The sequence below is a fragment of the Condylostylus longicornis genome, unplaced genomic scaffold, assembly GCF_029603195.1.
Source record: "Condylostylus longicornis isolate FDR11 unplaced genomic scaffold, ASM2960319v2 ptg000013l, whole genome shotgun sequence".
Classification (NCBI taxonomy): Eukaryota; Metazoa; Arthropoda; class Insecta; order Diptera; family Dolichopodidae; genus Condylostylus; species Condylostylus longicornis.
This window is the reverse complement of record NW_026577982.1, coordinates 819,304-847,273: the sequence shown is the minus strand read 5'-3', so window position 1 is coordinate 847,273 and position 27,970 is coordinate 819,304. Positions and strand designations below refer to the sequence as shown.

Genomic DNA, 27,970 nt, shown 5'->3' with positions numbered 1-27,970 from the left:
GAGCTCATCGAAATATTAAATTCAGAGCAATTTTGCAAACTGAACACAGTACTTTGAAAATTCACAAATAGTGTCAAAATCGAGGATGTTTCAAATTTAGTTGTCAAATTGAAACGTCAACTTTCCAGATTGTTATGCAAAAATAGTGGAAATCTCTTCGTACAAGTAAAATTTCTAAAGAATTGCAAAATGAACAAATTAGTTGGTGCGGCAATTCAAAATTTGTGTCGAAATGGCAGAGCATTACAAATAGGCTACAAATCAGCCATTCCATATTCATCGACAGCAGCAGCTGAAGTAAAGTCCAAAGAAGTTGAAGAAGTACGTTCCCAATTAACAGGCTTCGGGAAATATGTATTAGAATGTTTACCAAAATATGTGCAACGAGTACAATTAACAAGTGGCAATGAATTGGAAGTATTGGTAGTACCAGAAGGTATTACACAAGTTCTTCAGTTTTTGAAAGACCACCAGAACTCACAGTTCACAAATTTAGTTGATATTGCTGGTATGGATGTACCTTGTCGTCAATATCGTTTTGAAATCATTTATAATATTCTATCATTGCGTTATAACTCAAGAATTCGTGTAAAAACATATACTGATGAATTAACTCCAGTTGATTCGGCTTGTGACGTACATAAAGCAGCAAATTGGTATGAAAGAGAAGTCTGGGATATGTACGGTGTATTTTTTGCTAACCATCCTGATCTAAGAAGAATTTTAACAGATTACGGATTTGAAGGACACCCACAAAGACGTGATTTTCCACTATCCGGCTATGTTGAGCTTAGATACGATGACGAAAAGAAACGAGTCGTATGTGAACCTTTAGAATTAGCTCAAGAATTTAGAAAGTTCGATTTGAATGCACCATGGGAACAGTTTCCTAATTTCCGAGGCACTGAAGTTGCTGAAATTTCAAAAAAGGATAAATAAAATACAAAATTTGTGTAGTAAAATCATAAAGGAGTCGAAAATAAATTGTTAAATTTATTATGAAAATTATTTCGGTATAATTTTTTAAATTTTCTAATTGCAGCTTGAAAACGATTACTTGATCCCTAATTTTTCTTTTATAATGAAAGCTGGCAAGCGCCTGCCTTTCCAAAATCGTGGGATGGGAACTTCATTTGCTTGTTTAAGCTTCTGTTCTACATACTGTTCCGCACTAAATCTTTCAGCTTCCTTAATTTGATTAATGAGAACCGCTTGAAATGCTTTTTCTTTGCGCATTTCTCTTCTTTGACGAACTTTTGCCCATTCAAATTTCATTTTTTTTCTTAACTTTTTAAGTTTATGCTTTTTCATTTTCCTTCTTCTAATAACTATTAATCGAGCCGCTTGTATTACATCTTCTACTTTATTTTGTGGCGGCATTTCTATTGTTGCATTAGGATTTTCTATATAAACTTGCCTGTAATTTTTAATATATCCGAACACATTACTATGATCATATAATACCGAATTGACCACTTCGCTATTGGTATTATTCCGATTATTAAAATACGTTGACTTTGGACATACCAAATCCTGATTAATTTTCAAAGCTAAGCTATTTAGTCCAATAAAATTGGCATTTAAACTTTTGTTGTTGGTCTGATTTTCTACATTGCATATACTTCTGTAGCAAAATTTATTCTTTGTGGGTGCTAAATATTGGTTGACATTTCTTGGCAATATTTTTAGAAATCGAAACATATTGCTTTATGAATTTATTTAATATTACAAAGAACCAACTTTTATTTCAATTTACAAATACCCTTTAGTTATACAATTTTAACCATGTTGGAAAAATCTGCAAAAAAGCATATGTTTGTTTACCTAGACTTTTGACACTGACATTTTAATTTTCTGATATTAACTGGCTGTGTTTATATTTCCAATATTATTTGGCTCACACCAGCAATTTTATCAAGTTCAGTATTCAACTGCAACAATACTAATAGTATGAATTATTTTAAAATTGAAAGACCATGTCCGAACTTAGAGATTGGATTAAAAAACATATGAGATTTAGTTGAAATTAAGCCATTTGATATTTTGCTTTGCTGTAAGGAAGATTTTCATCTAATTTCTATTATGAACTAATCAAATTTTTAGTTATTAAATAAGTATGTAAATTTAATAAAATGTGTTTATACGTAAAGTTGGCTTTGTTTATTAACGTTCAAGAACAGTTCCTTTTAAGTTCCTTAAAAGTTTTTATTCTATTCACCAGAGGTCATAATTGTTGTAAAAATATTTAATTTTGACAATATTAAATGAATTTTCAATTTTGACAGTATCGGAATATGTGGAAATAGAACTATTTGAAGCTGTTCTATTTTGAAATTGTCATTTTCAGTGCAGTAAGTTCCTTGTTTTCATTTGGTGTTTGAAAAAGTTTATCGAAAGCAAATATTTTAATTAATAAAAAAAAAAAACTAAAAAGAATAAGTTAAATTTTTTTTTAATTTTGTGCTTAAAATTTGCTTAATTATTAAATATTTTTCGTGAACAAAAATTTATTCAACTTTGGCTTTAAATGTTTGTATAATTTTACAAACACGATTTTTATTTACACGATTGACGCGTCATAACTATTAAAAAATCCTTTAAGAAGCAAATTTAGTATTTTATTTACAAAGTGCGCCAGAACTCAATAATTTTTACTGAAAAGGTTTTGTGTGTTTTTTTTTTTGCATAGAAGTAAAACCAGTTCTAATTTAATTCCGTCGTAAAAAACTGTCGTGAAGATTTCAAACGACACAAATTTTGTTTTCATATTTTAAATTTTCTAATTTGAAATTTTTAATCAAAAAAGAAAATAAGAGAAAAAAACCAAAAAACTTCTAAAAAGAAAAAAAAAAATTTTTTTTTTTTGGATTAATTGTTCATTGATTTATTTTTCATTCTAATTTTATTGGACAAAATATTGAAGAAAAATAATTTAAAAGAAAATGGAAGGTTCCGGTAATATAAATACAGCTGGAGCTACAACTGAAACAGATCAAAAACCTATTGTTGATGAACAAACAGAGAGTTTATTAGCTAGTATATTAAGTGAAATTTTTTATAGCCCATTGAATTTATTATTAGTGGTTATAATAGCAATTTTAATATATAAAATTATTAGAGGCCGATTCGATGAACCACATACTAATCAGAGTCCAAAAGAGGAAAAATTACCAAAAATGAAAAAACGTGATTTCACTGTTAAAGAACTAAAAGAATATGATGGTAAACAACCAGATGGTAGAATATTAATGGCTGTTAATGGTAATGTTTATGATGTCACCGCTGGAAAAAGATTTTATGGACCAGGTTAGTTTTATAAATAATTATTATATACTTAAATATTTGTAAGTTTAATATGTTCTAATTTTTTTAGGCACATTTTATTGAATCTAAATTTTTTTTCAATAGTTTTTTTATATGTGTACCCATGCCTACGCAATAATTAAATGTAGACGTAAGAAGTTTTTTTTTTTTGTATTACTTTCATCTATTCAATTGCAATGTAATTTTTATGCTAGGTTCCTTTATACTATATATTTATCTAGGAGGTATACTCTTGAATAAGATATGTAGGTACCCACCTACCTACATACATGTCTTTCGTTTTATAAATTATAATAATAAGAACAACAGTATAACATACATGCATATAAAATGATGTACATTGGTTTTCTGTTCTGTTCTGTTTTCCACATTTTTATTTTGACTACGTCATCTTTTTTTGGTTGGTATTCGACAAAAAATATTTAAGCTTAATCTGGAAATAGCTAGATATTAATATATGAAATCGTAAATTTTTCATAAATATTTCATTTTGTAATTGAAATCATACAATTCATTAAATTTTTACTAAATAATCAATTTTTTCCTTGCAAAATAAAATTAAAAATAAAGCACATAAATTTTACTTTATAGTGTTATTGTAGTTTTGTTACCTATCTTGAATTGCACTACTCTACTTAAGTATCGATATTTATAACAAAAATTAATGAAATCACTTAACCTTATTTATATTTTCCTTCTTAATACAAACCTACCTACCTCCATACGTTATATATTATATAAAAAACAGAAAAATTATACAAAAAAAAATAAGTATCTAGAATCTAGATGAATAAATGTTTACATATTATACATATATGTATATATATTACAAATCATTTCGAATTGTAACTTTAAAGGACTTTGAACTTTTGGTAGGAAATGAGTATGTATGTATGTATATAAAAAGTAGATAATCAGAACATTATTCGTGTTATATACTTGCATATAAAATATGTATATAACTGTGTATTTATTTCTACTATATAATGACTACTCATTTTAATATTTCTAATATTTTTATGTGTAGTTTGTAGTATCTTTAATATTTTTACACTTTAAGAAATATAATTTGGTCCGGTTTCAAAACAAAATTTGTGTATTCGTATCTTGCCTAGGCAAAATTGAAAATAATTTCATTTAGGTTTTTAGATTTTAATTTATCAATCTTATATTATAATAAAAACTTTAACTAGTTACTAAATAATAACTAGTTACTTAATAAAAAATGGATTTATGTTTTTATGTAAAGTGTGCTCTAAAAATTATTAAATCACTCTATTAACTTATTAAATACATACCTACATACATACATATCAACTATCCAATATTCTTATTAATATGAAAAGTTCATTTTTTTCTTTAACCTACAAAATATTTGAACTTTGAAACAAATCTTGTGATTGTTAAATAAATAATAAATATATATTCAAATATGTATATATACATAAGTATTTGTATAAAATAAATAAACATTTCATTATTTATGTTTACTACTTATTTGATTTATTTTTTTCTATATTTATTTTAAATATTAATGAGTTTATAGTATATCTAGGTGTATACAATTTAAATATATAATAAATAGGCGACTTTAATTTTTATGATTTTAACTAGGTTTTCATAATTTAAAAAAAAAAATCAAATAAAATTAGGCACCTATATACACCTAAATAATATAAGTAATTAAAAAATTTAATTTAAACAATTTTGCAGGGTGGTTAGAGTAAGTTCATTGTACTTGTAAGACTATGACAGACTGAAGACAATATTTTATGGGGGACTTTTGTATCTCATTATAGCATATCGGAAAAACAATAGCATTTAATTACAAAAACTTCCGAGTTCTCGAAAACTAAAAGTGAAATGTAATTGATTGTATGAATAAAATTATCTTTAAAACTGTCTAACAAAATTATGTCTTTAAAAGTGTCTAATGATTACTTTACGCTGCACAACTCCGAAATTATTTGCATTTATTTATGTATATGAAATCTGGGACTAAGTTTTTTCAACATACTGTAACTCGGAAACGAGTATATTCGAAACTTATTCGAAACGCCCTATACATCTATTTTATATTTAAAAAAAAAATAATGTCTAAGTACTACAAAAAATTCCTTTGTCTAAATAGTGAAACAAAGATTTTTATTCACTAATATTAATAATTAAAATAAACAATTTTAACTTAAAGTAAAATTGTTTATTTTAAATGTAAATTAATTATACAAGTGTGTATATATTACGATTACATTATTTTAATATATTGCAAAAATATTTAAATATAAAAGTAATAAAAATCACAAAAGCACTAGGTTTTTTTCATTAGTTTAAAGTTATTTAGCATTTCAGATTAAATTCAAATTAAAAAAATTTCCAATTTTCAAAAAACAACATTCTTATTTATTACTAAATTTCTAAATTTCTAAATTAATGTATACTTATTTATTGAGCTAATTGAAATATTCAGCATGTACAGAACACGTTATTTATTGCCTTAATTTTTTAAATTATTAGAAACAAAAATATCTACAATAAATATTTTTTTTTTTTTTATTAATTTTCTTCAAATTTCTTCAAAATTCTTTCAAAAACATGCTATTTTTGTTGATTTTCCAAAAATTATAATTAAATATGTATGTACGTATATTTATTAATATATGTATGCATGAATTTAGATAAAAGAATCAGAAATCATAAAAATTTGATTATATTAAGCATATCCTATGACGAGATCCGATGGGTCATTAAATATTATTAGAAATTTAACGCGCATGTACTCGTATATTTAAAAAATAAAAATCTATAATTTTTGCAATTTTTAAATAATATTTTAAATAGAATTAACATTCGAGCCGAAAATCTGAAATTAGTTGGAAAACAAGGTTTAAAGTAATAATTATTGTTCTCTTTTCTGAAATGTTTGCAAGTAAATTGTGTATGTAAATGCAAAAAATGGCAACTAATATTAAGTACAGTAGAAAAATTTAAATAATATTGTAAAAAAATTAAGGTCAAATAAGACAATTTTAATAATATTAATAATAGATAGATAATTATGATAATAAAAAGGTCATAATAACATTTAAGTTAATTGAATTTTTTTCTTTGTTACTTACCTAGTTAAACAAACTATACGTGGGTATTTACTTAATGCAGTCATTAACTCTAATATGAGTAGGTAATTAAATAAAATTTCAATTAATTATGATTTAGAGAAATAGTCAAAAATTAATAATTTCTTTTCAGATACCTTAACCTAAAGACAAATTAATTATAAATTGGGAATTAGTTAAAATAAACGTAAATAATTATTATATTTGTATTAGTAAAACAACACAATAGTAATAATATCGTCTCTTTGGATCAGCACTATGCTAAGTCGCAATTTGAAATTTTTTCGGGAGAGCTTTTAAAAATGTTTTTGAATTTAATTTTTCTCTTATAATTTTGAGATTAGATGAAACTTAATTAGTAAAATGTTATTAATTTTAGAAATTCAAATATTTTCGTTTTAAAGACCGAGTTCCAAAAACCGGCTATCATGCGGATCATAATGTTTTGTATCAAAAATTTCTGAAATTTGCGCGTTGTACTTATCAATTTTATAAAGCAAAAAAATAAGCTTAGAGTCTCCGAGGACTCAGGCAGACAAGAAATTTTTAGTTTTGCAACTGTTTTAACGTTCATTTGTATTCTATAGGTTTATATTCAAGTGCGCATTTATGGCAACTGTATGATCCGCATGCTAATATCCAATCAAACAGTTTGTAATTTTTTACAAACCGATTGTAATTTTTAATTAACGCTATAGATTTTAAATTGACGCAAAGTTTAGATGTGCGCGCAACGACTTTACAATCAACAAGTAATTGCAAAATTAAAAATTGTATGTCTGCTTGAGCCATAACTATATGTTTCCGTTGTATTAGAATCAAATATACTAAAATCTAGTAAAAAAAAACTAATCTTACTTTAAAGTGGGCTTAAGATAATTCTGATCTGAAGCGATAATATATATATTTGAATAAATTTATAATCAGTAATCACTTAAATCGGTAATATGAACTCCTACTACAATAGTTTTCACTACACATCTTATATATACAAATATATAATATATATACACATACATAAATTTGTGCCGGCGTTTAAATTGTTGACATATTTTTTATATAATTATGTATACATAAAAGTATATTATTATTTTTTGATTTTTCTCCTTCTGTGTTTTTGTTTACAAAAAAGAATTTATGAATGTTTCTTGTATAGGTAACATTATAATGATGATAAAGTGACGTATGTACACATTGTATGCTTGAATGTTATTATTAATAATTTATATATTTGTATATAAGTATGTACAGAAAATTTATTAATTATATATATTTAAGTTTATTTTTTAGTTACGAATTTTAATCAACACAAATACAATTAAATAGTTATTAACTATTTTAATATTACATTTATGTTTGTATGTTTTCAATTTATTTATTTAATCTAAATATATATGTATGTAACTATATATACATATATATTATGACAAAATCAATATAGACTATAATTAACTTAATCAAATACCAAAATAAAAATAAAAATAAAAAATTAGAGAATATTTTTCGTTTTCTTAAATTTAAATGATTCAAAAAAAAAATATTTAAAAATAGATTTATTTAAAAAATAAAAAAAAATAAACAATATGAAAAAATGTAAAAAAACATCAGATTCCGAGAGGATTTCGAAGTGGTAACAGAAAAAAACTTGAGAATAAATAAAAATACATACATGCATAAGTATGTTTTTCATGATTTTCTAAATTACTACAGTCATTTTTGGTAAATTATTTTTAAATTAATTGTTTTAGTTCATGAAAATTACACTTTCAAAATTAATTAAAAGATACTATAAATGTGTATATTTGCTCCTTTTACAATTAATATATAAAATTAAGGTGTCACATAATGGTTATTTTGCTTATTGAATATTTGTTATTAATTTTGTAATTGAACAATTTTAAATGGTACGTACTGTATATATTATGTACCGTATAATACTTGACATTTCAAACAATTTAAATCAAACATATTGAAATCACATTTTGTTTATTTATGTTTATTTTATTAAAACTATAAATAAGAATTACATTCGAATTAGTACTGATGACATGATATTGTACATGGTTTTAATTAGTATTTGTATATTATGATAATTTTATAATAAAATCTTAAAGGTAACGTTAAGAAATAACGGTTTTAGATATAAACTCAAGTATATGTTTTTGATCAGCGTCAAATTCTGAATTGATATAGCTTTTTTTGTCCGTCCCAACGATAACTCTAATTGAGCTAAGTTCAACAAATTTTCACAAATAATTTATTTTAGTAAGTGCCAGAACCCTATTTAAATTGGACAAGATCAGGTTACCGGTTCGGGTAGTTGCCACACAACTTCAAAATTTTTTTGGCTATATCTCAGAAACTATAAAAGCTGTGGCATTGAAATTTCACACAAACGAATATATTAATAAGGCCCATGTACTTGATAAAATTCGTTGAAATTTCTTGAACCTTTCTGGTGGCTGCCATATTTTGAAAAACACATTGTACTGAAATTTTGCATAAATTAATATGGTAATACGGCAACTTACAGTCATAGTCTGTCCCATAGTCAGTTATGGCATATTTATTTTTATAGGATAACAAATTCGTACGGGTATCACAGAGTTGATAAGGTCAACTCTATTTTTTCTCATTTTATATAGAGTTTAATAATTCATATTTTTCAGTTATGCTTAAGCATTGTTTAATTGATTATTTTATATTTTTTATTTCATTGTCATAATAATTAATTCATTTTTACTATATTAGAACTACATAAAATTTTAATATGACGTTAACACAAAATAAATTACAGTATTATGTGTTAGAACATTATAAGAGTTAGGACATTTTTATAGTAATATTCATTTGTATGTTAGATTTTAACATAAAACATGTTCGATGTAACTGTGCTACAAAGAAAGAAGGCAACACGTTCGAATGTTGTACTCGTAGCATGCCTAAGCGTAACTCTAACATATGTATTGTTAAAGTTTTGTTTTTTAATCTTGCAAATATATTTTAAGGAATTGCTGGAATGTTGAAGGTGTTTGAAAACAAAAATCTAAAAATTCGTTTTTAATTAATTTTTTTGTTTTTTTCAATTTCCAAATGCATTTCGACTTTTAAGAGGTGATTTTAAGGTGGTGCCATTTATATTTACAATAAAATCTAACATATCTTAGATATTACAAATCTAGAAAAGTAAGCTATTCACTTCATGTAAATATTAAGATGGAAATAATCTTTTCGTTCCAAAAATTCCAAATTGTTTTACTTAAAATTAATTTAAATTTTTTTTTAGGCTATTGGCAATACTAAATTTAACCCTTTGCACTCGTATGTCTCCGTGTGTATTGGACATTGTATCTCTAGCCTTTTTATTGCTCTTCGGCACAAGTATCTTATCTTTTGTAGATATAAATATGTCAGAAAGTGGATAAATTAGAGGCGGATATTTTATTTTGGTTAATATTAGCAAAATATTATCGTCGCTTGGGTTTATATAAAATAAAAAAATTCAAGAAAATGAATGTGTATGTGTTTACATTATATTGTATTAAGTACATTGTATTACATTGTATGCATTTTTCCAAATATCTTGAGTCGTTCTTTTTTGCGTTAAAAATTTAGTTTAGTACCACACCGAATACCACGTTAGTATTATACAGAAGATTATAGTATTATCATTTTATAAGTTATTTTTTACGTTTACAATGCCTAAGCGATATTTACGAGGCAATATTGAAAATGAGTTTGAGAGTAGAGATAGATTTATCCTAATCGATTATGAAAAAAAATTTCGAATTGGTAGGTACTCTTCTCCGACAAAAATACGAGTGCAAAGGGTTAAAAATTAATTCGATATTATTTAAAAGTGTACATTGAACATTTTTGCTTTTATATAAACATTGAATTTTATTAATTCCATTGAATTCTATTAATTGAAAATGAATTTTTTTAATAAATTCTTTTTTTAAATTCGTAATCAAAAACTTGCTATTAAATTCCTTTAAACACACTCTTATATAATTATTATTAACATTATAATTTTTATATGTGTACTTGCATACAATTATACAAAATGATTCAACATGTTTTTGAGTGTACAAGAACAAAAAAAAAATAACAACACACTACTAATTAATTAAAAGTATTAGATAGAGGCAAATTGCTTATGAAAAAAACAAATAATTCAAGAGACCTAAGAGTAAATACTAAGTAAAATAATGAAGAAATTCAAAATTTGCGTCACGAAATCATAGTTATTATCCAAACTGAAACTACGCTCGAAAATAAAACTCTATCTTCTTTTCTTTTGTTGTTGTTCTATATTTATTTTTTTATTCTAAATATAAAATCATAGTGACAATTTAAGAAATAAGTAATCATGGTAATATTTTGTATTTAAAAACACCTTTAAATTTATTTTACGTTTTATTCATGATAGTTAAATTGTCATAATTGGAGTTTTTTTTTTTTGTTTTATTATCGTATGTTAGTTAATATAATTATAATAAGTATATAAGATATCTCGTTTAAATGGTATGATAATCATTGTGTGATATATTTGCGAATGTATGTGCATATATGTGTGAACGTGACAAAAATTTAAGTTAAATAATTTCTGTGTACAAGATGTTTAAGTGCATTCTTAAATTGTTAAACAAATAAGAGATTTTAAACTTTTCGAAGATTAATATTGAACTATTATTATTAAAATTTTAAGGTTTTTGGTTGGGTTAGGTCGGATTTTATCCTTTTCCGTCCCTCATCTGAACCAGTCCGAAATACTCAAAATGTGAGACACAAGAAATCTCCTCCTAAAGCTCGTCAACACCGAACAAGAGCACAGAAGGTGGATCACTGTTTCCTTCTCCTCTTCATAACAGCAACATCTACAGAGATCATATGCGGGACGGCTCATTCTCCATTTATGTTTGCCAATCAGACAATGGCCGATTGAAACCCCTATTACAGGACCAATATCGCCCCATCGAAGAGATATCAGATCCTTTGTCCAGTTTTGACAACAATTTCCTTGTGGTGTTGCACGTTATTCCATTTTTGTAAGATAGCCCAAAATAAGATTTTATATAAAAGTTAGCCATATTTTATAATTTTGAAATCGTTAAGAAACTAAAAAGTTTACAAAAATCACTCAGTAATTTTTTACTAAGTGTAATATGCACGATAAATTTAGTTTTTTTTTCTGATATTCCTGCTTAACTTCACTTTAAATAATGTAATTTAGTAATTAAATGGAACACTCAGTATGTATTTTAAAACAAAATATATTTATATTTTGTATACGTATACATATATAATAAGACAGTGTGTGTATTTTCATTAAAAAGAATATCAAAAAAATTTTTTTTTCATGATTTCCTAAAATCATGACACATCAAAAATAAAATCCTTAACACGACATTCATTTTACGCTCCCATTTTTTGGTCAGACCTTGTTTTGTATTTTTCATGCCATTATTTTGTTATAGGTTGTTTTCATTTTTATAATATTATTAAAGTGCAATTTGATAATTATTTTCAGTGTGTGTTCATCTGGTCATAATCCAAAAATTTTTTAATCACGTATACATACTAATTTCATCTGTTTCTCTTTAGAAGAAAAATTTTATTTTATATTTGATAAACCCTGAGAAAGATGCGACTTGTTTGATTTTTGCTGAAAGATGGCATCAACTAATATTAGTTTGACAAAATGACCTTTGAAATTAACCGTTAATTGTTCAGCTGGAGCTTATTTGTTTTTCTTCAAAAATATTGTAATTTTTGCGTTTTTCTAAATTTCGGGAAGTTGTTTAGTTTTAATATTCTGAGTTTTACTGTGCGAATTTCGTGATATTTTTTAAAAGTCATATAGTTTTTATAGTAAGTTTCATACGTTATCTATGTACATATGAATGTATTTAAATTCATGAATAAATGTTTAAATTTGTTGTTTTTTTCTGTATTTATTACGCAAATATTTATCACAGTTTTGATTAAGATAATGATTATATTAAGTATATTCATTTTTATTATGTTTTCCAATAAAATAAAATTTTATAAAAATTAAACTGAATTTGTATGCTCCTACAATTGTTTTTAGATTTAGAGGATTCTGTGTTCTACATACTAATTATAACATTATTAACAAAAACAAAAAATTCTGACTCAAGCAGTAGGCGTGTCAGTTTCGTGTTTTCCCTTTTCTCAAAATCTTAAAAAACAACGAAATTGCAAATTTGTTAGATTAATAACAATAAACAATAGTAGTTTTAAACTAAAGTTGTCATTTTAATTTTAGACAACAATTTAGTTAGGACTTATTTTGAGACAAGAATCGAAGAACCAACTTAGATGGCAGCAAAAAGCAACAACAACAAGAATATAAAATGAACATTAACAAATTATTTTTAAATTTTTTGAAAATTAAAATTTTATTTGCAGAAATATGAAAAAGAAAATCGCATTGTCACTCTGATGACAATACGATTTTCTGACAATTAGAGAAATTTTATCAACAAAAGAAAGCTAGCATAATTTATGAAATACGTTGTTGTTAACCCAGCATTTACACGTACAAGTTACTTGCAAGAAAGTTGCAATACATACAAAAATTTTACTAACACATTGAAATATTTCTACTTGCTTGTTTACTTGCAGTTCAACTTGCAAGAAAATTTTGCTGCCAGTAATTTGAGCAAGTAATTTGACATATTGAGAAATTCACAAAAAAAATTTGTTGTTTTGATTTTTTTTTTTTTTTAATTTAAAATTTTTGAATTTTGTTTTGAAAAAATTAAACTTAGCAAACTTATGGTTTCTAAAATTTATAAACAATTATATATTGCTAGTTGTTTTCTTCTCAAAGACATTTTCAAAAATTAACTTGCTAAACGCCTACGTCATAATAGCAAGTAATTTGACATTTCGAAAAACTAATTGACAATTAATATTATACAAACTTGCATGCAAATGTGTAAATGCTGGGTAATTTACATGTTTTGTAAATTTAATGTGAGCTTCTAGGGAATTTAATGGAATTTAATGCAACCATTGCTACTTTTTTTTTGAAAATAAGTAGTTATAAGTGCCAAATATAAAATTATTAATTTATTAGCAAATATTCCTCGTTACCAAAATTTAATTTTTATCAACATTAATTTACGATATCATTTAATTGAACGTAAAATCTTACTTAAATTCATGTTTTTTTCATATAAAAATGAGATTAAATGCAAAAAAATTGAATAATTTTTAATGCAGAAAAAAAAAATTTACAATTTAATAAATAATTTTTAATAAAAACAAAAACAAAATGAATTTTCTTTAACAACATTTTTTTTTCTGCTTTGACACAAATTCATAGTTTCTCATGATTTTCAACTATATTTCTTATAGTTTTATTTTTTACTATTTTATTTTTTGGTTCACTAAACTTTCACGAAAATGAACTCAAAATTTTTACAACTTTTTATTCAACTTTTCACAATTAAAACTTTTAATATTTTAAGAAGACCTTTAAAATGGATAAAAATTAAATAATTATTGTTTTTTTTTTTTTTTTATTTGCTGCATTAACTTGAAAAAATTTCTTTTTTTTACATTCATTCCCCAATTTATTCGATTTATATGGAAAGCTGTGATTTTTTGTCAGCTATTATGTCAGAAAACGCTGTAACAATAACTGTTTCTGTAATTAAAGTTGTGAAGTTGTTTGGGAATTATTAAGAAATTGTTTAATCTTATTATTAAAAAATTGTAGAAAATCGAAATTTGAAATTTATATATGTATGTGATTTTTTTTTTTCTGAATGACAAAAGTCAATTTGAAATTGTAAATTCTGAAAAAATTGCACTCAAAAATATGAACATTTTAATTTTCCGCTCAATTTCTAGTTTCTCTAGCTTACAGATTTTAGAATTTTGGAATACATTTTCATGCGATTTCGAATATTTCGCAATTATAAATAATTTGGCATTGAATTTTACAAGTTGAAAATTTTTTGATTGTACTGCAATTTAAATTTACATTTCATAAAAACATGAATTTTCATAAAAACTCTCAGAATGCTTTAATTAAATCTAGAAATAATTTTGGATCTTTGACTTTGTCTCACTGCAACAGATGCGTGATAGCAAATCATTATCTACATATGGTGGCAATTTGAAATTTAATATTTTTTTTTTAAATATTAAATTTAAATACTTAAAACCTAACCTTAAATTATAATATAATTTGTGCATTATTTTGTGCACCAACATAAGTGCTTTGATTTGAACAAAAACTGTAAAAAAATAATTAAGTTTCAAAAAATAATATTAGGTGAGGTCAAAATAGTTTTAAATAATCAGTGATCCATTTTTATGCCCTTTGCTTATTTATTTTTTTTTATTTTTTTGTAATTTTTAAAAATATTTTTGAAATTATGAGACCATTATGCAAAATAATATTCAAGTGTAACAATTGAATTGCTTTCGTTTATTGTGTTTCTTTTCACAATTTTTATAAAAAAGAATTCCAATTTTCTGAATTATTGAAGTGCATCGTTAGTTTTACTTAAAGTAAAGGAAACATTATAATATACATACACGCATATAATTTTATATTTCTTCTTTAAGTATGTGTAATAAAAATATTCTTGAAAATTTCTATAATTGTTCATTGAATTCTATAGTTTTTGTTTTTTTTTTTTATTTCTTCATTTATAAATGAAATATATAAAAAATAAATAATTGTTATCAATATAATTTTAATCAAAAAAAGAAAATTTTTTTTTTTTAACAAAATTAAATTTTCAATGATTTCATATTCGATTCTACCTACATATATAAATTATACGGTATTGTTTTATGATATTTTTATACGATATGGGTACAAAATGACATCATCCATTATCAAATTCATAATAATATTGGTTTTTTAACTTTTTCTTTTAATATTCAAAAAATTAAAAGCAAAAAATAAATGTGGAAAAATTAATTTTATTAATAGTATGGCAAATTTTAAAATGAAGTTGATAATTTTTTTATAAATATATTAAAATTTATAAGTTTTAATAAAAAAATAAAATAGTGAACACCTTCATTTAGATTTAAAGGTAAGAAATTAACATGAATTTGTTTTTTTTTCTGGGGACGTGCTTTTATATTACACACACATTAAACACACTAATTATAATGGTGGGATTTTCATGTCATTTTGTTTTATTAACATGATAATATGAAAATATTTTGATATAAACTTTCCTTATTATATTTTTAGTGGTGTCTTGGTCATCGAAAATTCGTAGTTAATCTTAACTAAGGAGGTTATAATTTTATACAATCCTCCGCTTTTCGTCTTGTAATTACTTCCATATATTGCTCTCTCACACTTTTATGTTCTCTTTGTACTTTCATATTATTTTATGCTGTCTTATCCCAGGGTTAATTTTGTTATCGTACGTGAAACATTTACAGAGAAATTGGGAGAGTTGAAAAAAATTACTATTACCTGTCATCCGTCGATTGTTAAAAAATTTCAACTTGTTAGTTAAAGGCTATATACATATATAAATGTGCATATAAAGGTATTTCTAAAAAATTACAGTGTTTACACTTTGAAAATTCATGAGCCTTACTCATTGAAATATAAATTTTTTTTACTTAAAATTTGATAATAATACCAAAACCAATTAAATTTTAGTTCGAAAAATCAATTAATATTTTTATATTTATTATTTATATTTATTATTTTATTTTTAATAAAATTAGGAGGAGACAAGAAAACGAATACTATAATACTTTTATTTCGATATTGATTTTAATTCCGCAAAAAAATTGAATATCTTCAACTTTTCTAATTTCGGTCGGACAGTATTGTCCTTTAAGATAAATTATTATACAAAATCATAAACATGCATATAGTAACGTAAAGTCTTTAAAGTTAAATTTTTATCAAACAACAAAAGCACAATGGAACTAAGTACTCTCTTGTTTCTTCAAATTGAAATTCAACACTTCGAATGGATCATATTAGATGGAGTAAGAGTAAGCGCATATATGGTCAATATTTAAATAAAATTTTATTTCAAAATCAAATATTAAAAATTCAATTTTAAATTAAATATCAATAATTGAATTTATTGATTTAAATCAAAATTACATACGTATACATGTAAATGTGCAATTTTCCGGTGTTTTTCTTTTATAAAATACTTAACAAATCACCTTAGATTTACCCTTTTACCTTTATGATTTTTATTATGAGGCCAAAACAAAATCAAATATTTGTATCTTAAAAATTTATTATTCTTTTTATAAGAAAATTATGCAAAAAAAAAGAAACAAGAAATTAAAAATTCAAAAATAAAATTTTGAAAGTCTAATTTTTTTTAGCTTAATTATTTATACAGCGATCACTGGTGTCAAAAAATATTCAACGCAACTAACGCCAATATTCAAAACGAAGTGAAGTTAATTTTCAAATTGAATTTTTTTTTTTTTGTTTTAATTCCAACATTTTTATAAAACCTTATGTATTAGACAATTCAAATTTTGTTTAATGGAAGTTTTAAATTTTGTTTGAACTAAATACATATATTTTTATTCAATGTTCTTACCTACGAATTGTGACAACTTACACTGAAATTTAAATAAGATACAGAAACGTCATAATATTTTTAACTATAGCATGGTTCGAACTATTTAACGCCTATGCTAAATTTGATTAACATTCAATTATTCGTTATGTATATGTGCTACGTATATGCGTTACGTATACGTGTACTATACATTAATTAACGAAATCGATGTTTCAAATGTGTACTTTTTAATTTACTTAAATGATTTTTAATTATTGTATTAAGCATTATTAATAATTATGCCTTTAAAGGATAATTAGTTATTCGTTTTGCGTAATGATTAAGAAACGTAATTCATCTGTCATAATGGCAACACATTTTGCCCTCGCGTTTTTTTTTTATTTGTTTAATATTCGAAATTCAAATTTAATAAACAAATTAAATCAAACCTTTTTTACTTTTTAAAATTCCTTTTTATTTTTTTTATTTTTAAATTGTATAAATAAAGAAAATATAAAACTTATTTTTTTTTTTTTTTGAATTGAATTCAGATATTAATTGATAAGTTCACGTGCACTAAACAAATCGGCGAATATAAAAAGTATGTATAAAGATTTAAAATCAGTTCTGAAATTAAAAATTGAAATTAAGGTGGAAAAAGTAAAAAAAAAAAAAAAATAAATTTAAAATACAAAAGACGAAAATTTACACGAGACAGAAAATTTTTTTATTTTTAGAAAACTCATTTTAAAATAAAATTTTTATAGGAATTTTTATGGAAACTGGAATATGGTCGATTTTTCAGAATGCATAAGTAATATAATAAATTCGTTTCATCTATTAAAACCATACACAATTTTTAAATTATTATAGAAAATTAAAAATCATAAATTGTTCTCATATAAGTCTAGTCTTCTGTTTTGAAAACCTTATTTTGTGAATATTTTACAAGGTTAAATTGGAATTCCAAACGGATTTCCGCCGGAATTTATTTTGGTTGAATATTTATTTTTTTTCTATCTACTTGTAATAATATTTTTAACTTGATGTTAATATTAAATTGAATAAAATTTTGTTCTGAAATTAAATTTTATATTTCATAGAGTTTTATTAAGAATTATTATGTATTATTTTTGAAATATCTCAATTTTCAAATTGATCAACTAGTTAAGCTTACCAATAGTTTTAATTTGATTATAAATTGCGATAAAATTGTTTGGTGACCATAGACGCATAATCATTAGATAATGAAAAAATAAAATAAAATAAATTTTCTCAGAAAATTAAAAATTTTTTTATTAATATTTTTATTGAATAATTTTTGAAATGAAAACTTATTGCCTTGCAAAATTTTTATCTTTTATCTTTTAATGATAAGATAAATCATTTTGATAATTCATTTTTTTTTTTTTTTTTTTGCAATATGAACTTGAATGTTTTCTATAATATTTATATAAAAACTAACTCTTGACAGAAATGGAAAAACAAATTGTTATCTGTTTTAAGTCTAGTCATACATTCCACTTTTTAAAACAAAAATGTGATTGCAGTAAAAACGAAAACCAGAATCAGGTGTATATGGTCTACACTATATATAGTAACTAAAATACACAAGCATACATGCATTGTATATTTAAAAAAATCAATTGCAATTTTAATTAAAAAATAATTGTTGAAAAGGTGAATAGTTTTAATACTTGTTCACCTTAAAAGTTCTTATAAATTTGTAAAATGTTTTAATTTTGAAATTCAAATACTTGATAAATTTATTGTTATAGTATACAGAAAGAAGAAATGTTTTTTGTTTTTTTAAATTAGTCAAATCAACATTAAAATTAATATTGGGAAATTGTAACAACCATTTTTTTACTTATTTTGAAATTAAATTCAATTATAGAGAATTGAGAGAAATATATTATATATATATGTATATACTTAAAGAACCTGTTTTTCATATGTAATTAAGTAATTTGTAAGTTTATGAAATCATCAATGTAATTTACTCATTCGAATTCATTTTAAATTAATAGTAGATTATTAAATAACTTTTCTACTCTTATTGGATTTATATTTAATACACTGAAATATAAAATGTATTGTTACTGAGAAAGTAATGACTCCATTCTAATTTTGTATTTCTAAACTTGTATTTAATATATTTACAGTTTTTATAATGATATAAGACTATATTTCTGTTTGTATTTGTAAAGTTTTTTCGTTTTTAATTGGATATGAAGTTTTTGAATATTAATAGAATTTTGAACAAATTTTGTAATCACACAATAAATTTATCAATGAGCCACGCTACTTTCTTCGTCAAAATCGATTGTTTCGATTTAAAATATTAAAAGACACCTTTTTTTTACTAAAAACATAAACTTATATAAATTTAACTAGAAACTTAGAAATTGAATATTAATGAATATTGTAAAGAAAAATTTTTATATTTATGTTTAATTTGTTAAATTTTTCATTTAATAATTCAAATAATTTTTTAAGGTGGTCCATATGCTGTATTCGCTGGACGTGATGCATCTAGAGGTTTAGCGACATTTAATGTTACTGCCAATGACAGTGAAGAATATGATGATTTAAGTGATTTAAATTCTTCTGAAATGAGTAGTGTTAAAGAATGGGAAATGCAACTAAAAGGTAACAAATATATAATAATAATCTGTTCTATTTTTCTTCCTTACAATTTTTAAATAAAGGTTTGTATATTATATTTAGAAAATTAGAACTAATTTTTAAATCTAAATGAGAGACTGTCTTTTATACCTCTATATTTGAAAATTTTTTACATAAATTCTATTCTATTTTATTATATTAAAAGTGGTATTTAACTGTTATACTGTTATACTTATTTGTTATTCGAAATTTTCATTATAAATTATCTTTTACCAAAAAAATATTTTTTTTTTACTTTATATTTTAAAAGTTTTAATTTGTTGTTTTTGTTTTTTTTTTTGTTTTTAGAGCGATATGAATTTGTTGGAAAATTATTAAGGCCAGGTGAAAAACCAACAAATTATTCTGATGAAGATGAAGATGTACCAACATCAAAATCAAATGAAGATGAAAAAATTGATGAAATTGGTTCAAAACCGGCAACAACTACTGCAAATGTATCAACCGCACAATCATCTTCTGCATCAGCAGCGAATGAAGATAGTGAAGTTAGAAAGAGAATTACAACATTAGAAGACTAATTTTGTTTTTTTATTTATTTATATAAAAAACATAAAATCACAGAGAAAAAAAAAAATATAAAAAACAAAAACCAACATTCAATGTAAATTTTGTTTATTTTTTTTTTACTTTTTTTGTTTTGATTTTAATTGATGTACTATAAATGAATCGAAAATTCGCGAAGAGCTTATAAAATTAATAAGAGTATAAAAAAAATATTGAAAAAAGTTGTGTAAATCAAATGAAAATGAATTAATTAATTAAAGAAGAACAAAAAAGAAAAAAACAAAAAAAAAAATTTGGTTTCAAAAAGTGTGCTTTTGGCCTTCACAAACCATACTGTCACTATATTTCTTTTTTTTTTTTTTGCTTGTTTTTCTTTCTTTTTTACAAGAATATTTAAAATAAATATATAAAACTTTTTTTTTTTAAATATACTCGTTGAACATATTTTGTATACTTAAATCAAAAGCTTAATAAAATTTTTATTATAATTCTTTGAAAAAGAAAACACAGAACATAATATGATCTATGCTTATTCAAACTAAGAATATAAATAAGACTAAATAAAGATTCTATAAAAAAAATATATTGATTGATCCAATATTGTAATATTAAATTTTAAAAAATTTCATATTTTCAAATTTACTATTTTTGATTAATTTTTATTATCACACTTAAATTAACCTACATGAGGGGATTTTCGAAAATTCAGTTCTAACTTAAATCTTAATGTAAAGCATGTTCAATAAATTAAAACTACAATCTTTACTATAAAAGAAGCACATTCCAAAATAATAACGTGTGTTCTTTTAAATTTGGAATAATGAAAGAAACATGTAAGATATTAAAAATCTGAAAAAATTAACTAGTTAGTTCTTGTAGATTTTTAGTTTAGCAAGCAAAAATTTTTAAGATTTAAGTTAGATTTTTTAATGTATATCTTAAATTTTCCAAAAATCCTCGTAACACTCAACATATGTACATATTTCCAATCAGAACTGATTTTAGCTTCTATATATATGGTTTTAACACAAATGGAAATATAAAACAAAACAAAATAAATATAAAATTGTATGGTTATTGGTATTTACATGCATATATTAACTCTAATTAAAATTCATAATGTTCATTGTAAGTGTGGGCTTTTTCTAACTAACTTTATCAAAATAAAAATAAGAAAAATGTACTCATTTATTTAGATAATACACAATATATAAATAACACTTTATTTATTATATTTGTTTAAATAAAGTTTAAAAAACGCTGTGACTACATACATATTAACAAAATTATAATTTTTCTTTTTTGAAAAATTATAAAAATTAAAACAAATAAGAGTTGGAATTGTTTTACAAAAATTTTTACAATCTCAATTAACTACTACATAATATATTCAAATTAAAACTTTTTTTATTGAATTCATTTAAAATTTAATATAATCTATACAAAAAAAAAATATCAGGGATTATAATTCAATATTTTTTTTTTTAATAAATAAAAGTAGATCCTAGATTTCACTACACATTCTTGTCATAATTCTTGTCTTAAATCTTAACTGTAGTCATTATAACCATTTGAATAGTTTAATTATAAATAAAATTTATAATAAAAAAGGAATATTGTAATAATTATAAAGCTTTACAAAATAATAATTGTCTATACAACATAATAAAGAACATTTATTGAACATAATTTTCTAAAAAAAAAAAAAAAAACTCTTTAATTATGTTTCTATTACGTAAATAATATTATTTTCAAATTAAACAAATGATTAAAAAAAAACAATTACAAAAATGATTTTTTTACGTCGTTCAAAATTGAAAAAAAAAAAAACGCGAAAACTTTTAATAATTTGAGTAACTTTAAAATAAAAAGAATCAAAATTTAAAAATATATTAAAATATTTATTAAATAACTTTTGCTAATAAATTTAATACATAGAGAATTTTCGAAAAAAAAAAAAAATCAGTCGTTATTTATATCATTGCATAAAGCCGATTCGGTTAATTAAAATTGCAAGATCTTCAAATTTGGCATGTTCGGCTAAGGGAGAACTTCAAGTATATATCTGAATTATTGAAAATCTCCTTAGATTACTAAGTATAATTTAAATATAATAAAGCAAGGTTATGTATGTAATAATTAAAATATAGAAAATTAATGAAAATATTTCATGAAAATTTAAATAATTGCAATTGTAAATGTTAAAAATATTAAACGTATTAAGTTTCGCCGAATGCAACACAATTATAAATTCATTAATTAGATTATTGACATTCACTATTATTTTGATTATCTTTCAAAAAACTTAAACTTGTTAAATTTATAAATTTTATTATAAATTCATTACACATTTGGTGTCTTTTCGCTAATTTATGTCATAGACATAAATGCATTATTATAAAAAAATAATAAATTTAAATATTTTATTTCATTACTTTGTGCGGCCGTGGTAATTAAGTATTTTTTTTTTTCTATTTTTGAATTAGTAGTCTGAAATGAATCTTGAAAAATGTTATGATTACTATTTAATTAAAAATGAATCTTGAAAAATGTTATGATTACTATTTAATTAAAAAATTTATTATTTTTTATGCATAATCCGATAAATTATATATGCAAAAAAATTTATAGCTTACGCTTAGTGAATTTTCGTTGATTTTCAAATTACAAAAATAAAGGAAAAAAAATATATTTTTAAAAAATCTAATTCTGCCTAATAATTAAAAAGAAATTATTATTATGCTCAGCTCAGCTATTATCGTTATGTTTTAAAGCCTTGCAAAATATAATTAGTTTTTAAATTATTTTATTAGCAAGATCATGAAAAAAAAAAAACATAAATTAAAAATTAATTATGCTCAGTTGAAAATTTTAAAATATTAAAATGTTTTAATCTATTATATGAAAAATAAATTTTTAATAATGTAAATAAAATAAGATTGTAAAATAAAGGATTAATTTATGAAAAAAAAAGGAAATTATATAAAGTAATAAAATGAGAACTTCCATGTATGTGCATATGTATGTATGTACTTTAAATATGTATTTTATTTTTTATTTTCATTTTAATATCTAATTATTCTTAGTGAACAAAATTTATTATTAATATTACTAATAAATTCAAAATTATTTCTATTCTATGTTAGATAAAACACTTAAAAATACAAAATTAAATTTTATTTTTGTATAAAAAATAAAAGCAACAATAAAAAAAACAATATTATTTCGATTCAGTACTTTAAAAAGCAAAATTTCATTTAAATAAATTCAAAATATCAAACAACAAAACAGAATTACAAATATTATAAAATTATTAATTTAATTTTTTAAATAAATAACAATAAATAAATATAAAAATATGGTCCCCTATTATAATATTTCTTATATTTTTTATCTTAGTAATTTAAGCGCCTGTTGACTTACTTTAAAATAATAATTTTTACTTTTAATTAATTATCTACAATATAAAAAAAATTATAGATTAGGGTCCTAATGCACCAAGTATTTTTACTTTTACTTTTGTTACCACTTTTGTATTTTTTAAATGAAAAAAAAAAACTTTTATTGCTATAATTCATTAGCGTTTTGACTTAGAGGTGCAACAGAAACTTTTGCAAATTTTTGATTATTTGATTAAACAAAAATGGTAAAAAGTGGTTGGTGCATTAGGACCCTAAAAGTTTTTTAAGTTGAAAAATAATGTTAAAGATGAGGCAACAACAATTTCATAATTTGAATTGAAACTAGTAAGTATAGACCACAAAAACAAAAAAAAATATTATTGGCAAAGATAAAAATATAATTAATTATGATTAAAATATGGTATGGAAAATTTAAAAAAAAAAAAAAAAAAGAAATTAAATATAAAAACCAATAGATAGATTAAACTTATAAGCAAAAGTTAAAATAAAAATCTATAAAATATTAACAAAAATAATAAAAAATTTTTTATTTTATATTTATGTATGTAAATGTATATGTTACTTGAAATGTGGTTCAGGATATAAGATGAAAATAAATTATTAACTATTATAATACACAATATACATAATATTATATACAAAATATTGTAATTGTAAAAGAAAAATATGGGAGATGAAAATTATTATTTCCCAAAAAATTAGATTTTAAATACATATGATTTTTGAATAAAAACAATTTTTCTTTGTTTGTTAATGCATGCGACAGACTATTTTCTAATCAGACATGGAATGAGTTAGAAGATTAAGTTGTACAAACAATAATTTTGTTAAATACTAAACTTAAACAACTACATTTTCAGAAAAATCCTTAGTTTCTCTTAAACATTAAAATTTGATGAATAAAAATATAAAAGTTGGATCTTTGCATCTTAAGACTTGTAAAACGGTATTAATATATAATACAGGTTATGTGTCATAATTGCTGAATTTTTTTCCGAATATTATGGACACAACAAGATGTGTATATCACTTATAAAATAAATGTGATATAAACGTATCACCAAGTATTTTTAATTATTCACGAAATTAAAATAAACTTATTCCAAAATCTTATAAAATTTTTTTTGCATAACTTCTCTGTTTCTTCATTTAGACATCCAAAAAAAAAAGAATTATAAAACTCAAATACATAATTGTTTTTAAAATAACATTAAAGAAACGCATACCTATGTTCTTGTACACAATAAAATGTTAACATTGACTCCATTATATGTGGGTAATCTTTTAAAATTTTAAAATTTTTAAATTACAAATAAGTGCATGGAACAGTTTCAAATTGAATTCATTCCATTCCAAGTTTATTTCATGTGAATTTACAAAAACTGAAACGATTAGAATATTGTCAAATTTGAAACGTCAAATTTTTATGATATCCACGAATGTCATTTGTTACCTGTTTGGTGTGGTGTACTGCGAGTGGATTCGATTTATCCAAATCAAAAGAATTTATGTATTTGAAATACATAAATTAGAAAAATATAATTCAAGCGAATAGTAATTTTGTTTTTTAATTTAAGTAAGTAAAAAAATAAGTTTTCTTTTCTTTCTGGAAAAATTGGTTTTCTGCTTAAACGAATTTCATATTACATAATATTTTACGGTTTCGCTTGTCATAACCAATTAATTTGCTGTAATTTTTAGGAATCAACAAAACCATTCGAAATAAACATGCAAAGAGCTGTCACTAAATCTACTGGTATTTTAATGCCAATAGTTCAAAATGTTGTCCAAAACCAACAGCAACAACAACGTGGTATGGCGACTTTAAAAGCTATTTCAATTCGTTTGAAGTCAGTCAAAAACATCCAAAAAATTACGCAATCCATGAAGATGGTGTCAGCTGCCAAATATGCCAGAGCAGAACGTGATTTAAAACAAGCCAGACCATATGGTGTTGGAGCCCAGCAATTTTTTGAAAAAGCTGAAGTTCAACCAGACGAAAAAGCTGAGCCAAAAAGATTGTTAATCGCAATGACATCAGACAGAGGTTTGTGTGGTGCTGTACATACAGGTGTTGCACGTACAATTCGTAATGACTTAGCTGGTGGTAACGAAGGCAATACAAAAGTTATTTGCGTTGGAGATAAATCTCGTGGTATCTTGCAACGTCTCTATGGAAAAAATATCATATTGGTGGCAAATGAAATTGGTAGACTGCCACCCACATTTTTGGACGCTTCAAAAATTGCACACGAAATTTTAAAAAGTGGCTATGAGTTTACTGAAGCGAAAATCATTTATAATAAATTTAAATCAGTTGTTTCATATAATTTGTCATCAATGCCATTTTACAGCACTCAAGTTGTTGAATCAGCTGGGAAATTGTCAGTTTACGATTCATTGGATTCTGATGTGATTCAAAATTATTTAGAATTTTCATTAGCTTCGTTAATTTTTTATGCTTTGAAAGAAGGCGCTTGCTCCGAACAATCATCACGTATGACTGCTATGGACAATGCATCCAAAAATGCAGGTGAAATGATTGATAAACTTACTCTCACCTTTAACCGCACCAGACAGGCTGTCATTACTAGAGAATTGATTGAAATTATTTCTGGTGCTTCAGCTTTGGAAACTGATGACTAAGTTAACTAGCTTCTGCCATTTATAACATGGTTTTCGGGTTTAAATTTTTATTATTTGGAAAGTTTAAACCAAAAACTTTAGTAAAGTTTAAAAACCATATTGTTATAATTAAATTGATTCCAACAAATTTAAATTGTATTAAATTTTAAAGAAATAAAGATCATGGATGAAACCATATTAAAGAAAAGAATATTTTTATTTATTCAAAATAGTAAGAATATTCAAAGGAACTTTTGGTTTTTAAAAATATTTCATTTTAGAAACTGAAAATTGGTACCTATATCTTTTATATTTGCAAATGGAAGTGGTTGCAATCATACAAGTCATATATGTATTCTTCCCATATTAAAAAGATTAAAGCAATTTTTTTGACATGGGATCCTAAATTTAATAGAAATCAAAAAATTATATTTGATAAGGTACATATTTATTATAAGAGAAAACTTAATATGATTAAATAAACATGTTCGGTTTTCGTATCACCCAATAATTGGGAAAAGAAAGTCAACATTTTCGATTTATATATTTGATTCAACTAATTTATTTCCTATACCACATTTGTAAGGTTCTCATTCTTTTAACTTTTTTCTGCAATTGCAATACTCCATACATTAACGCTTCAGCTGTTGGTGGACAACCGGGGACATAAATGTCAACAGGAATTATACGATCACAACCTCTTACTACAGAATATGAATAATGATAATAACCTCCACCATTAGCGCAACTTCCCATTGAGATAACCCATCTTGGTTCCGGCATTTGATCATACACTTTTCGTAGGGCTGGTGCCATTTTATTTGTTAATGTTCCGGCAACAATTATAACATCAGCTTGACGTGGGGAAGCTCTGAATACAACACCATATCGATCCATATCATATCTTGGAGCAGCTATATGCATCATTTCTACAGCACAGCAAGCCAATCCGAATGTTAATGGCCATATTGAACCTTTTCTGCCCCAATTTAGTAAATCATCTAAACGAGCTAGTGCCCACTCTGCACTACTTTTTTGTTGCGTTCCAAACGGTGAATACCCCTTTTTAGGTAACGGATTGTCTGGATTTACAACCGGCATAGTTTGGTTTCTCTTTGCCAAAGCAACATTTAATGCAGGTCCCATTGAACCTTTCAACAATGAGTTAATATCATTCGTTGCTAATAATTTGGGGGCATTGTTTAAACGACAAACTGCAGAACGCAACATGCTGAAAAAGAACTACGTTATATAATACCGTTAAACTATATCTTAAAAATATTTACGTTAAATATACGTCTTAATTTTTTGGTATATTTTTACCAAAATATGAAAATTTAAGTATATTTCAAAACTTATTTATGTAACTTCAATATTTTGCAAAAAAACGTCATAGTAGTTGCTGCTTTAAATTTATTATTCTTCATATGTCATTGTGTCATATGTTTTGACACATGATAGTGCCATATGCCAATTTTTATTTTAACACACTTAAACGATATCAGTAGTTTGCACAAGAGTTTTTCACTACCAAATTAATTTTAAAACAATTAGTTATTTTCTTATCAATATAGGAATAAATAATTTTGTATTTCAACTATATGGTCAATAATTTGCTAGATTACAGAAGTATTAATTTCACATCTCCAATTGAGAATAACGCTATGGAAATGACACTATGGTAAATGGGAACTGCTTGTGTTTCAAATCCAATTTTTCTTATGTCAAAACTTTTCTG

General features: G+C 23.6%; 5 protein-coding genes across 5 annotated transcripts; 3 read left to right on the top strand and 2 right to left on the bottom strand.

Annotated features, from left to right (window-relative positions):
* The first annotated feature begins 110 nt into the window (after positions 1 to 110).
* Positions 111 to 1,008, top strand: LOC129605245 (NADH dehydrogenase [ubiquinone] iron-sulfur protein 3, mitochondrial). The gene has a single exon (XM_055514881.1). The coding sequence runs from the start codon at positions 190 to 192 to the stop codon at positions 937 to 939; it is 750 nt and encodes a 249-aa protein (XP_055370856.1). The 5' UTR covers positions 111 to 189; the 3' UTR covers positions 940 to 1,008.
* LOC129605246 (uncharacterized) lies at positions 949 to 1,819 on the bottom strand. Its single transcript, XM_055514882.1, has one exon. It carries the CDS (start codon positions 1,699 to 1,701, stop codon positions 1,054 to 1,056), a length of 648 nt encoding a protein of 215 aa, XP_055370857.1. The 5' UTR covers positions 1,702 to 1,819; the 3' UTR covers positions 949 to 1,053.
* A 538-nt stretch (positions 1,820 to 2,357) lies between these two features.
* LOC129605244 (membrane-associated progesterone receptor component 1-like) lies at positions 2,358 to 20,287 on the top strand. The gene is made up of 3 exons (XM_055514880.1): positions 2,358 to 3,306; positions 19,490 to 19,642; positions 19,967 to 20,287. Exons 1-3 carry the CDS (start codon positions 2,943 to 2,945, stop codon positions 20,197 to 20,199), a joined length of 750 nt encoding a protein of 249 aa, XP_055370855.1. The 5' UTR covers positions 2,358 to 2,942; the 3' UTR covers positions 20,200 to 20,287.
* Positions 20,288 to 25,047: 4,760 nt separating this feature from the next.
* On the top strand, positions 25,048 to 26,443 carry LOC129605348 (ATP synthase subunit gamma, mitochondrial). The gene is made up of 2 exons (XM_055515041.1): positions 25,048 to 25,183; positions 25,309 to 26,443. Exon 2 carries the CDS (start codon positions 25,336 to 25,338, stop codon positions 26,251 to 26,253), a length of 918 nt encoding a protein of 305 aa, XP_055371016.1. The 5' UTR covers positions 25,048 to 25,183; positions 25,309 to 25,335; the 3' UTR covers positions 26,254 to 26,443.
* A 215-nt stretch (positions 26,444 to 26,658) lies between these two features.
* LOC129605498 (NADH-quinone oxidoreductase subunit B 2-like) lies at positions 26,659 to 27,638 on the bottom strand. Its single transcript, XM_055515286.1, has 2 exons — positions 27,519 to 27,638; positions 26,659 to 27,463 (listed from the first exon to the last, which is right to left on the bottom strand). Exon 2 carries the CDS (start codon positions 27,460 to 27,462, stop codon positions 26,794 to 26,796), a length of 669 nt encoding a protein of 222 aa, XP_055371261.1. The 5' UTR covers position 27,463; positions 27,519 to 27,638; the 3' UTR covers positions 26,659 to 26,793.
* Between the last annotated feature and the right edge of the window lie 332 nt (positions 27,639 to 27,970).

Bases quoted from the DNA above. Each gene is read 5' to 3' on its own strand.
- LOC129605245 (XM_055514881.1), top strand. From the start codon at position 190: ATGAACAAATTAGTTGGTGCGGCAATTCAAAATTTGTGTCGAAATGGC.
- LOC129605246 (XM_055514882.1), bottom strand. From the start codon at position 1,701: ATGTTTCGATTTCTAAAAATATTGCCAAGAAATGTCAACCAATATTTA.
- LOC129605244 (XM_055514880.1), top strand. From the start codon at position 2,943: ATGGAAGGTTCCGGTAATATAAATACAGCTGGAGCTACAACTGAAACA. The intron at 3,307-19,489 runs GTTAGTTTTATA...TAATTTTTTAAG, and splicing joins AAAAAGATTTTATGGACCAG to GTGGTCCATATGCTGTATTC. The intron at 19,643-19,966 runs GTAACAAATATA...TTTTGTTTTTAG, and splicing joins ATGGGAAATGCAACTAAAAG to AGCGATATGAATTTGTTGGA.
- LOC129605348 (XM_055515041.1), top strand. From the start codon at position 25,336: ATGCAAAGAGCTGTCACTAAATCTACTGGTATTTTAATGCCAATAGTT.
- LOC129605498 (XM_055515286.1), bottom strand. From the start codon at position 27,462: ATGTTGCGTTCTGCAGTTTGTCGTTTAAACAATGCCCCCAAATTATTA.